At 43.7% G+C, this 13,068-nt stretch overlaps 1 protein-coding gene across 2 annotated transcripts in view; it reads left to right on the top strand.

Moving 5' to 3' along the window:
• Positions 1-11,399, top strand: part of slc7a4 (solute carrier family 7 member 4) — a 35,914-nt gene extending 24,515 nt beyond the window's left edge. For both annotated transcript variants that reach the window (XM_072587839.1, XM_072587838.1), the window contains exon 5: positions 2,085-11,399. In XM_072587839.1, coding sequence (XP_072443940.1) covers positions 2,085-2,278 — 194 coding nt within the window. In that variant the 3' untranslated portion in view covers positions 2,279-11,399. The remainder of the gene's footprint in view (positions 1-2,084) is intronic.
• Positions 11,400-13,068: the final 1,669 nt, after the last annotated feature.

Raw genomic sequence — 13,068 nt, 5'->3', positions numbered from 1 at the left:
TTTGACCTCCTTATAACCAAATCTCCAAAATGGCTGTAAGATCATACCCCTATTTGTGCTGTTCATTCATTTAATTTATTTTGAATACTTTGTAGAATAGAGCACCATTAATTTTGCCATTTTGCCGTTTCACCCACAACCTTTGCCCCTATTTGTTGCGATCTGGAAAATATTGCCTGAAAGGATGGTAGAAAAATACACAGTAAGAACTTGCACAAAGGATACACACTTAAAATAAATTGGAGGTTATGTGGAAAAATCAGATGAAAAAGTCTAATTGCCAGCTATTTTAGAGAGCTGGTTAGGCAGCATCCGAGGAACAAGAGAGTCGATGTTTTGAGTATAAGCTCTTCATCAGAAATGATGAAGAGCTTATGCTCGAAATTTTGACTTTCCTGCTCCTCGGATGCTGCCTGACCTGCTGTGCTTTTCCAGCAGCACATTCTTCGACTCTGATCTCCAGCATCTGCAGTCCTCACTTTCTCCTAGCTATTTTTAAAGAGCCAGCATTGATATAATGGACCAAATGGACTCCTTCTTGTAGTATCACATCTCACTGGGGTAACATGCCGGCTATCAAGCCCTACTATTTCCAGAGTTATTACAAAGTTAAAAAATTTTCAACGGATTCAAACTTCTCCAAGTTACCTCTCTTTTAAAATGGTGGTTAACAGAAAACATGGACCAGATTTTTGTACTTGGCAAGAATTACCATTTATTACACAGCTACAGATTCTAACCAAAGGCAAGCAACTACTAGCTATTCCTCTAATGTTAGAACTATAACCCCCTTATAAACAAAACCCTCCCCCATTACATACACATGCGGACAGAGGCAGGCAGACAAATAACATTGGTGTAATGGCTGGTGGCAATGCAGTTCAACGGTCCCAGTTCACAGGATTAGGTGAGATGATCCTTTTGCTTGCCAGGACCTGCTGCTCCTTCATCCCTTATTCCAGGTTCTTTCCACTTCTGCATCGGAGACACATTAACCGCAAAGACTCTGATTAAAAACCCCACTGCTTACAGCAATGAGCATGGGGGAATAAAAAGTGACTTGCGGAACCATAGTAACTAACACTGCCAAATGCCTGAGGACAACTTTTTAACATCACACTGTGGATGAATGCTCAGCACTAGATGCCAGCCAAGGAATCACAATTTGCCACAGTATTGTTGGGCTGAATGTTGACTCCTATCATTAATGTCCAGTGAAGGTGGGCAAGGGAAGTGTCCATGTTTAGCCTGGATGAGCCTATGTCTGGGCAAATTGTCTAACAACAGCCAACTTGCATGGCTCATGCGTGGACAGTGGCTTTATATTTGTTACATTCAGCTTACCATTTTCTCAAGAATATGAGGGGTGGGGTAAGATTGGGGCTGGTGGCTGAAAGATGATAAAAAGAGAGATAGGAAAAATATGATTCCTATTATGGAGAAGTTATCAATATTCAGACAGAGGACTTGTGTGGTACAGAGGTACTGTCCCTACATCGGAGCCAGGAGGCCTGGGTTCAAGCACCACCTGTTCCAGAGGTGCATAATTACATCCCTGAGCAGGTTAATTAGAACATATCTAAATATTCAGGAGAAAGTGAGGGCTGGAGATCAGAGTCAAAGAGTGTAGTTCTGGAAAAGCTGGTCAGGCAGTAGCCGAGCAGCAGGACAGTCAGATCTTATGCACGAAACGTCGATTGTCCTGCTCCTCAGATGCTTCCTGACCGGCTGTGCTTTTCCAGCACCATACTCTTCGATATCTAAATATTCAGCCAAGCCAGTCAAGTGTAAACTGAGAGAGGTTTAAACTTATGTCAATGGAATTGCTCTTGTACAAATGATTTCACATGCTGGTAATCTGAGAGGGAAACCAAAAAACAACACTGGACAAATCTTCCATGCTGTCCTAATATCTCCTCATGGAAGTCAGGATCTGATATTACCTGATCTCTCCCGTGGAAGGATTGGAGGGGGAGGGTGGACATTGTACTAAATGAAATATACTCCGTAAATGTACAATGTCATTGAGTATGACTGTTGTGGATAGAACTGGAGGCTCCTAATGTGCTTTCTTATTTTGTAAGGTTTTCTCATCTATTTCGGTTATGGGATCTGGCACAGTAAGGAGAACCTGAAGGAGCCAAAACCACGGAATGTTGTTGCCCGGTATGTTGTCCTTCCTAGCGGCAGCTTGGTGGAAACAGTCCAAACTGTGCAGCCAGACACCCAGCGCACCATGGGCATGGCAGAAGTGACCGGAGAAGGAGCGAGTAGATAGTAGCAGACTTGACCAGTTCCCTTCGCCAGAGGAACCCTCCCACTCTTCTAAGCTTCGGTGTTATTCCAGGTAAAGTTGGACAGAGCTGCACCACAGTATTTTCACCAGGTTGCTGGAGGTCATGTGCGGCACCTTCCTTGTTTCACCCATGAGCTTTTACAACCTTTGCTGACCTTAGCTTCTTTACCTAATGAAAGTGGAGTGTGGCATGAACCCATTCTGAAGTAGATGAGATAAAACACCTCCAGTAAAATGCCAGAGTGAGGAATATCATTGTACATGCCTACAGAAGGGAGTCATTGTAGAATCTAAATCTTGTATCTGCTATAGATTTTTTTGTCTCATTTCATTCAGTTGTGCAAATGTTTCTTTTCTTCATCTGATTGTCTGGTCGAGTAAGGGAAAGAGGGAAAAAGGAAAAGGAAAACACTTTCTAACAACGTCCCTGTCCCCATAGCTGTATATTGAAGGGTGACACATGCATATTACTCTCTGTAAGAAATATTCAGAAAAGTTTCAGTTTGCTGGGGAGTGTATACTGTACTAAAATTATCAAACACCTGTCACATGAACCTGTGTAAATTCAGAGATTTCAAATGCTTTACTTAATGATGTGGTCCAGGAAACATTCCTGTCTTGATTGCTCTTCACTATGGTCCAATGGGCAAACTCAGCTCATTAATGACCTGTACACAATTACAATGTTGATATTATGTGGAATTATTTTCATTGCACTGTTCCCTCATTATATTTTTCCCGCCTCCTCCTCCTCCCACAATCAGGTAATGTACTGGTTATTGCTGTTTTAATCTGATCTACTTCCTCACCCCTCCCCACCTCCACCCCTTCTCTCGCTTTTTCACTTTCCCCTCTCCTTTTGCACTCCATCTCTCTTCCTGGTCTTCCTTTTCTTTGTCCACTTCTCAGTCCTCTCTCTTTCTTTTTCCTTCTTTTGATTCCTCTCTCTTTCTCTTTATTCCCTCCCTACCGTCCATCACCACCTTGCCATGACTCTGACTCTTCATTTATCCACTGTTCTTTTTCCCCCCTCCCTACTTCCTTCACTCTTCCAAACCCTCCCCACTTCCATGCCCCTCCATTCACTTCTCTACCACCCTCCCTTCACTCTTCTAACCCCCCTCCCTTCACCCTTCTATCCCATTTCCACTGCCCTCTCCCACTTCCACTGCCCCCTCCCACTGCCCCCACCCCCTTCACACCCTCTCCCCTTCCTTCACTCTTCTACTCCTGCGTTACATTAGTTCTCATTCATTGTCACAGGATTCAATCAGCTACCTAGTACAATTTCACACCTCTCTAACACACATAAATCATGGTACTTCAACATTTAATAATTTGCAACAGTAAAGACAGTTGGAACCACATATTTCCAGCAGCCTCTTAATTCATCTTTACTCGAGCTCACCCAGGGTTCACTTAACAGCAATTGGCCTTTGAAGTGTTAAAGGAATGCACAATTGCATAGTAACAGAACAGCCATATTATGTTTTGCTTTATATGGTGTTCCTCCCCTTATAAAGCAGCCTATCCTGACTTACTGGGAGTAGAGCCAACAACTCTTTGTCTGTTCATCTTTCCAAAGCTTTGTGTCTAATGTGTGTTGGATTTTAAATATATCTGTAACTCAGAAGAAAATTCTCGTCTGTTTTTGTGACTAGCTCCAGTTTCTCAGGTCGCGATGAAAAAGAAAATCTTTCACTGATGCCAATTTGGAGCCAATCTAAAGAATGCTTCACCATTAACCAATTAATTCAATTCTTCTCTCAGACACCCTAGCAACCTATTATGAGCAATAACATGGGACATCCATGATTGGTAGATTCATAATTCCCTCTCTGGAGGTGGGAAAGGAGATGGTAAGAAGGGGAAATAACCTGGCAGGTTGACCCAGAGGGATACTCTCCCCACTTAGGCAGTTGATCTCCAATTAACAGCTTTAAGCAACGATTTATGGATTTCAATTTGCCAACTCCCTGGTAGCCAGCCTGCCTGGCAGATGAGAAAGGAGGTCAATTTCTCCAACAGGGTAACTAGGTCAACTTGTACAGGACATTGGTTAGGCCACTTTTGTAATTCTGCATTCAATTCTGATCTCCCTGCTATAGGAGCGATGTTGTTAAACTTGAAAGGGTGCAGAAAAGGTTTACAATGATGTTGCCAGGGTTGGAGGGTTTGAGATATGGGGAAAGGCTGAATAGTCTAGGGCTATTTTCCCTGGAGGGTTGGAGGCTGAGGGATGACCTGATTAGGTTTGTAAAATCATGAGAGGCATGGATAAGCTGAATAGCCAAGGTCTTTTTCCCAGTGTAAGGGAGACCAAAAATAGAAGGCATAGGTTTAAGGTGACAGGAGAAAGATATAAAGAGGACTTGGTGGATAACTTCATCACACAGAGGGTGATGCATGTCTGGAACAATTTGCCAGAGGACTTAGTGGAAGCTGGTACAATTTCAGCATTTAAAAGGATGTGTACATGATGAGGAATGTTTAGAGGAATATGGACCAAATGCTGGAAAATGGGAGTAGATTAATTTAGGATATCTGTTCAGCATGGATGAGTTGGACCAAAGGGTCTGTTTCTGTGCTATACATTTCTATGACTCTATGATCATCTGTAACTAGATTGAATGGTGGAGCAGGCTCAAAGGGCTGAATGGCCTACTAATTGCTCCAATGTTGTGTGTTTCTACCTTTATCCTCTGGGTACTGGGTTCCCGTTGTCCAGTCTAATTAGTCTCCTCATGTTTTACCTTATTTGATGACTTGGACATTGAACTTACCACTACTCCCAAAGGATGCAGCTTTAAAAGACAGGCTCCCCTTTAAATGGCAGCAACTGCCACAGCAAACCAGCTGCCCATATCTAGCCAGATCTGTACTGGTCACACGCAAAACAGTTAATCTCTCAATGTGGCCCAAGTTCTGCATGTAAGTGAGTTAGAAGCAATGACCCTCAGCTGGTTTATGGTTGGAGTACTCGTGTGAAAATATCACGTCTTGCAGGTACCCCTTCCACATTAATTGAAATGGAAGACAACTGAAAAAGTTTCCATTGCTAACAGCATTTGACCTTCCCTCACTGATCGATCCTGTTAGTAATAGCCACACTCTATCTGGCTTGCTGCTGGGAACGTCAGGAGATGCTCAGTGGAGTTAGCAAGGCTGGTAAAACTGCAGAGGGACCTGACTGTTCTTGTGCATGAATCACAAAAAAAATTAGTTTACAGATGCAGCAGGTAATTAATAAGGCAAATGGAATATTGTCCTTCATTGCTGGAGGGATGGAGTTTAAAAACAGGGAGGTTATTCTGCAGCTGTACAAGGTGATTTCAATGAGATCAATCTGGGAGGATTCTGTGGGTGCTCAGTCCACTTGTCACACAGCGGCCAAGTTGAAAGGGAATCCCTGTTCTCAGTTGTCAAGGCCTTTACTCCATGGGATTTCCATTGATTTCTCCTGGAGTTAGGGCAGAAAATGGCAAGTACCCTTGTAGAAACCTTAGGTTTCTCCCTTTTCCAACATTGATGTTGGTTGCTTGTGTTACTGTTGCTGTCTGTCACACATTTGCAGTAGGCTTGACATTTAACTGTTACTGTCTGCTTTGCAGTGATTGGCCATATGCATAAAATGACTGCAACCGAATGAAATTTGCTGGTTGTGGGCATTTTCAGAATGTTGTGACAAGGCATTAAATAAATGGAAGTTTTCCCTTCAGAGTACAAATGTGAAAGGGTTAGTTAACTCTACTATGTCCTGCTACAACCTCACAGGACATTAGTGAGACTGCTTCTAGAGTACTGTCTATCGTTTTGGTCATCCTCATTCAGGAGGGATATACATGAATTGGAGGTGGCTCACTAGGCTCACTTTTGCGGTGAAGGGATGAGGAAAGATTGAACATGTTGAGCCTATTCTCATTGGAGTTGAGAATTGTGAGAAGTGTTTGGACTGAAACACATAACGCTGTGAGAGGGCTTAACTGGGAAGATGTCAGGAGCGTGCTTCCCCATGTGGGACACCTAGATCTGGCGGAACAGTTTCACACGAAAAGGTCTTCCATTTAAGGATGTGGTGAGGAGGAATTTCCTCTCTCAAAGGATTGTTACTGTTTTAGATTTTCTTCCCAGCAACCAGCAAAGGCTGGGACATTGAATATATCGATTGACGACAAAGTCAGGTATTATGGGGATACACGGGAAAGTAGAGTTAAGGCCCCAACCAGATTGGCCATGATCTCATTGAATCATGGAGCAGGTTTGAGGGGCTGAATGACCTACTGCTGCTCCTGGTTCATATGTCTGTAAAGAAACATAGAAAATATGACCATAAGAAGGCCGTTTGAGCTTCTCTCACCATTTAATATGATATCCAACTCAGTCCCCTTTTCTCACTTTCTCCCCATATCCCTTTAGCCTTAAGGACTATATCTAACTCCTTCTTGAAAACAGTTTTTGGCTTCAACCACTTGCTGTGACAAACAATTCTACAGGCTCATCACTCTCTAGGTGAAGAAATTTCCCCTCATCTCAGTCCTAAGTGGTCTGCTCCATACCCTTCGACTGTCCTGGACTCCCCAGTTATTGAAAACATCCTTCCTATGTTTGTCGTGCCTAGTCCTATTAGAATTTTATCGGTTCTACAAGATGTCTCTTAACTTCTAAACTCCCAACAAATATAGTCCTAATCAATCCACATCTCTGTTCACACAGCAGTCCTGCCATTCCCTGGAATTAGTTTGGTAGGCCTTTTTTTCACTCTCTCCATAACCAGAACATCCTTCCTCAGGTAAGGAGACCAAAACTGCACCCAGTACTCCAGGTGTGATCTAATCAGGGCTCTGTACAGTTTCAGCAAGACATGTCTGCTCCTGTACTCAAAATGTCTCCCCTTCTTCATCACCTGCTGCGCCTGCATGCTTACTTTCAGCAACTGATATACAAGGACGCCAGATCTTGGTGCATTTCCCCTTTTCCCAATCCATCACCAAATAGATAATAATCCACCTTTCTGTTTTATCCAGAATTCCTACAGTGTACAAACAGGCCATTTGGCCCATTGTGAGAATGTGCAAACTCCACACAGTCACCTGAGAGTGGAATCAAACCCAGGTCCCTGGCGGTCTGAGGCAGCAGTGCTAACCACTGTAGCTACCCAAATGGCTAACCTCACAATCAACAATTTTATAATTTATCTGCCAAGCATTCGCCCACTCAGTCAACTTGTCCAAACCACAATGAAGCCTTGTTGTATCCTCCTCACAGTTCACCCTCCCACCCAGCTTTGTGTTTTCTACAGAGCTTGTAATATAATTCATTAGCTGTTGGCCTTTAACTGTTTGCAAGCATTGACACAAGAAAGAAGCATTAAAAAATTGTTCAAGCGCAAAATCAGACACCTCAACACAAAATGTAATTCAAACAGACACAATTCTCTCTCCAGTTTCTAAGTTACTATCCCTCCCAACTCAAAAACTTGACTCTCCATACACCATTGGATACACAACGGAATTGATAGGAAGGTACCAGGCACAGGGAAGGGCTGGGATTTCCCCTGTGGCTCCTCTGTTGTGCCCTGTTGTAAGGAACAATTGAGGATTAGAATGCTCCTCTGTGTGGGGAACAGTCAGTCACTAAAGGACAGTGGTTGGGATCTCGAGGTTGTGTGGCCAGTGAGAAGCTTGACAGCAATGACAAGGAGCCCTAACAAAAAAGTAAGGAAAATGAGGCATCTTCTGTCCACGTTTTTAAGAGGCGAAATAATAAGTGTCCCTTCACAATACAACAGTGGAGGATGAGACAGAGGATCCTTCTACAGGCCAGACTGCAGTTGGTGCTCTACCTAGCCAGGATTGTGGAAGTTAAGCCTGTGGTCCCCTCCCCGGTGACATCGGGATGCTACCTCCAGTAAGCTAACCTAGCTCCCATTACCTGTGGGGCCTTAGAGGCTGACTGGGAAATCTCTGGCTGGAAACTCCCACTCAGTCTCCTTTCCCAGATCTAATGTGGCCTTTCTGATTTCAATCAGTTTTCCATCATTTGTGTGGCCAGGTGGCCCATGCACTTCCCATCATGACTCTGGGAAAATGGACCACAGACAGAGACAGGGAAGATTCGATTAGATGCTCTACAGTGTTGAAACAGGCTCTACGGCCCAACAAGTCCACACCGATCCTCTGAAGAGTAACCCACCCAGACCCATACATTTACCCTTGACCATGGCCAATTCACCTAATCTGCACATCTTTGGATTGTGGGAGGAAACCAGAGCACCCGGAGGGAACCCACATAGACACAGGGAGAATGTGCAGTTGCCCGAGATGGGAATTGAACCCGGGTCCCTGATGCTGTGCGGCAGCAGTACTAACCACTGAGCCACTATGCCACCCAAAATGGCACACTGACCATTGCTATAGTTACTACAAATCGTGGGGCCTCAAAATCCAGCTGCAAGTCACCACATCAAGTTGTGTCATTTTTTGTAGAAAATATAGAAGAGGATGAGGCCATTCTGCCCTTCGAGCCTACTCCATGCCTCAACAATATTATAGCTGATCATCCACGCGTACAGATAGGTTTAATGCTAGGTGTCTTTTCCCTAGGATGGGGGATTTCAAGACTCGGGTGCATAGTTTCCTTTATTCATAAGCCTTTCTGCTAAATCCAATGGCAGCATAGTGACTATGTTACAAGCATTCCATACATCTCAACCACTTTGTTATGAGTTCAAATCTCAGCACAGCCACTTGGGAATTTAATTAATTTCAAATTAGACTTAAAGTAAATATGGACTAGATGTAGTGAATGTCATAAAAATCCACATAACTAAAGGAGAGATAAGTTCAACCGATGCATTCAAGAGGGTGTGGAGGATTGTTTGAAAAGAAATGGTGTGTGGAGATAGGGGAAAAGGCAGAAGATTGGCACTATTGGATAGAATTGGAGCAGGTACGATGGACCGAATGGCCTCCTTCTGTACTGTAACAATTCTGTGATGATGTCTTTTTGGGAAGAGAATGTGCTGATCTGACCCCAGCACGGCCAACACATTACGCCAGATGCACAGCAGTCTGGTTGACTCTTAACTGAACTCAGAATGACTTTGCAAGTCACTCAGTTGTATTCATGACTCACTTACTATTTTTCTTTCTGAGGGTGGCACGGTGGCGCAGTGGTTAGCACTGCTGCCTCACAACACTAGGGACCTGGGTTCAATTCTAGGACTTGGGCGACTGTCTGTGTGGAGTTTGCACGTTCTGCCCGTGTCTGTGTGGGTTTCCTCCGGGTGCTCTGGTTTCCTCCCACAGTTGAAAAATGTGGTGCTGGGAAAACACAGCAGGACAGGCAGCATCCGAGGAGCAGGAGAATCGACGTTTCAGGCACAAGCCCTTGCTCCCACAGTCCAAATATGTGCAGGTTAGGTGAATTGACCGTGCTAAATTGCCCATAGTGTTAGGTGCATTAGTCAGGGGGAAATGGGTCTGAGTGGCTTGCCCCAACTTGCCAGATCCCCAACCCACCAGGTTCTTTTTCCTAATGGGCTAAACACATAGTACTGATGCCCACAGCCCCACCACTGATAAAATCCCAGTGGCAATGGGTGGATGCCTGTAAGAGCCCATGAATTGGCCGTTGAAGAGCATCAAATGCTTCCAAGCAAGTAAATTGCCTGCTGTGACCCCTGAGGCTGGTAAAACTGCAACAGAAGTGGACAAAGGTGACAGGTCCAAAACCCACTCTCCTGGTGTTCACTGGTTGTAGCTGGGGCTCTACACTCTGTCCGAAAAGCCACGATGTGGAGGTGCCTGTGATGGACAAAGGTAAAAATCACATGACACCAGGTTATAGTCCAATGGGTTTATTTGGAAGCACTAGCTTTCGGAGACCTGCTCCTTTGTCAGGTAGCTTGTGGGGCAGGATCATAGGACACAGAATTTATAGTAAAAGATCATAGTGTCATGCAACTGATATGATATATTGAACAAACCTAGATTGCTGTTAAGTCTTTCATCTTTTAGAATGGGTTACAGGTTTTGATGCATTAATATGTTAATCCCAGAACTTCTTTTAAGTCACATTCCTGAGATAATTTAAGGTTTTATAATAAAAAAGGAGACATCTCAGCTCGGACAATGCACTAAAGGTGTGAAGTTACAGTCTGCCTGTATTGAGTCAGACTGGTTCTATTTCCAAAGTAAGAATTTATAAAATCTCACATGGACTGACTGACCACAGACTGTGTGCTTTTTAAACAAAATAGAATGTATCTGCAAATATAATTCTGCAAATGCATATTCACCCCATGGACTTATATGTGTGTGTGCATGCATGTGAGGGACAGAGAGAGTGAGAGAGTGTGTATGTGTGTGCGCATGCTTGTTAGAGTGTGTGTGAGTGTGGCGGAGTATGTGCTTGTGGGAGGGTATGGGTGTGGTGTGAGAGTGTGTCTGTGTGTCTGAGAGAATGCGTGTGTATGAGAGAGGGCCTGCGTGAATGTGTTACTTTGAAAGCGTGTATGTGTATGTGTGTATATTTGTGCTGATTTCATATGTTGCAGGCAAGGATGTCCTGAGGCATGGTACATTGTTGAGACCAAGCAGACACGCTATGACAGCGGATGAATGGACACCACACAACAATAAGCAGGCAGTGTTGTTTCCTCCCACACGGGGAACACTTTAGTGGTCAGGAACATTCAGCCTCGGACCTTCAGGTGACCATCCTCCAAGGTGGACTTCAGGATATGAAACAATGCAGAGTGGCGGAGCAGACGCTGATAGCTAAGTTCGGTACCCATGGGATGGCTTCAATCGGGACTTGGTTCATGTCACACTACAGGTGACCCCATTACACTATACTGTGCACACACACACAAGCACACACACAATACATACATAATACACACTCTTACATATTCACACACTCACGCAGACCCTCTCTCATACAAGTGCTTTCTCTCAGACACACACACACATACAGCCCCCATATGCGCACACCCTCTCACAGGCATATACTCTGTCAGATTCATGCACACACACACACGTACATAAGTCTATGGAGTGAATTTGCATTTGCACTATTGTATTTGCAAATACATTTTAGTTTGTTCAAAAAGTACACAATCTGTAGTCAGTCAATCCATGTGACAGTTTATAAATTCCTACTCTGGAAATAAAACCAGACAGACTCTAACCTTATACCTTTAATGCATTGTCTGAGCTTAGATGTCACCTTTTTTTTATAAAATCTTAAGTTTTGAGTTCCAAAAATTGAGTTTTAGAATGGAGATTTTCCAAACTTCCAACTTTTCTTACTAACCTAACTCTCCAAAAAATGGGTGAAACATTTGTAGTTATCTCTTTGCTTCTGTACCTCCTGAAATAATAAGTGCTGGCAAACTTGGTATTTATATTTTTGTAGAATAGGATTTTTCTAAAATAAATGATTTGTCCCACCGTCTTGTAAAAATGATGCTACCTTTTGAATTGCACCTGCTGTTTCTGTTGTCATTCTTGTCAATGTTGTATTTACTTTGGGACATATTTCTAATTTGGTGAATAAACGTTCTGAAGCAGCAGATTCGTGTGTTGGGTATTTACTTCCTGTTTGTTAATAATTCAGTTGCCTTCCCCACATATTGCAAAGTCACCAATTCACCCTGTTTTATGGGCCGTTTGCTCTCGCCCTATTGCTCATTGGTGAGGCAGTGAGTATTGAACATGACCATTGGACATTTCTCTGGTCTCTCTCCCAGCAGTGCTCATTGTTGCTCAGTTCATAGACACATAGAATTATTACAGTGTGGAAACAGGCGTTCAGCCCAACAAATCTGCACCGACCCTCCAAAGAGTAACCCACCCAGACTCATTCCTCTACCCTATACTTATCCCTGACTAATGCACCTAACCTACACATCCCTAAACCGTATGGGCAATGTAACTTGGCCAATTCACCTAACCTCCACATTTTTGGATTCTGGGAGGAAACTGGAGCACCTGGAGGAAATCCATGCAGGCAGGGGGAGAATGTGCAAATGCCACACAGGCTGGAATCAAACCCGGGTCCTGGCGCTGTGAGGCAGCAGTGCTAACCACTGAGCCACCGTGCTGCATTATTATTACCTTGGAGCTAGACAGTTGTGGGTTTAAGTCCCATAAGCTGGAACTTGAGCACCGAATCTTAGTTGATGCCCTGGATGGAGGGGGCATTGTCCTGTGGTTGAGATTTTATACCAAGTCCAGCTTTCAGGTGAATGTAAAAGATATCGTTATGATTGCAGTTTGTACTGCTACTGACCAAGACAGACAGGAATCTGGCCTGATGGATCATATTTTGATTTGTTTTGGTTTTATCATAGCATCCCAACAACACAGAAAGAGGCCATTCAGCTTATCAAGTCTGGACTGACCCTCCAAAGACCACCCAGACCCTGTATCCTCACATTTACCATGACTATCCATTCATATATAGTGTATTGTTCTCATCAATATTGAGACTATTAAACATTACCTTAATCACAGGCTCCACAAAGGATCAAGTTGGAGGTTGTGGTGAAGCTTTCATGACTTCCTTGACACACTGGGCCTTTAGTCAATTGACACAGGGTAGAAATTCTTCAGGTGCAATGCTTTATGAGAACTCTTACCATGTCTCAAAGGATCCTCAGGTCCACACTGGTGAGAAACCAATCATCGTATGCAGAATGAACTGCCAGAGGAACTAATAGATACAGGTACAGACACAACATTTAAGACATTTGGACAGGTACATGA

The sequence above is a fragment of the Chiloscyllium punctatum genome, chromosome 17 (genome assembly GCF_047496795.1).
Source record: "Chiloscyllium punctatum isolate Juve2018m chromosome 17, sChiPun1.3, whole genome shotgun sequence".
Classification (NCBI taxonomy): domain Eukaryota; kingdom Metazoa; phylum Chordata; class Chondrichthyes; order Orectolobiformes; family Hemiscylliidae; genus Chiloscyllium; species Chiloscyllium punctatum.
This window is presented reverse-complemented; position numbering and strand designations above follow the sequence as displayed.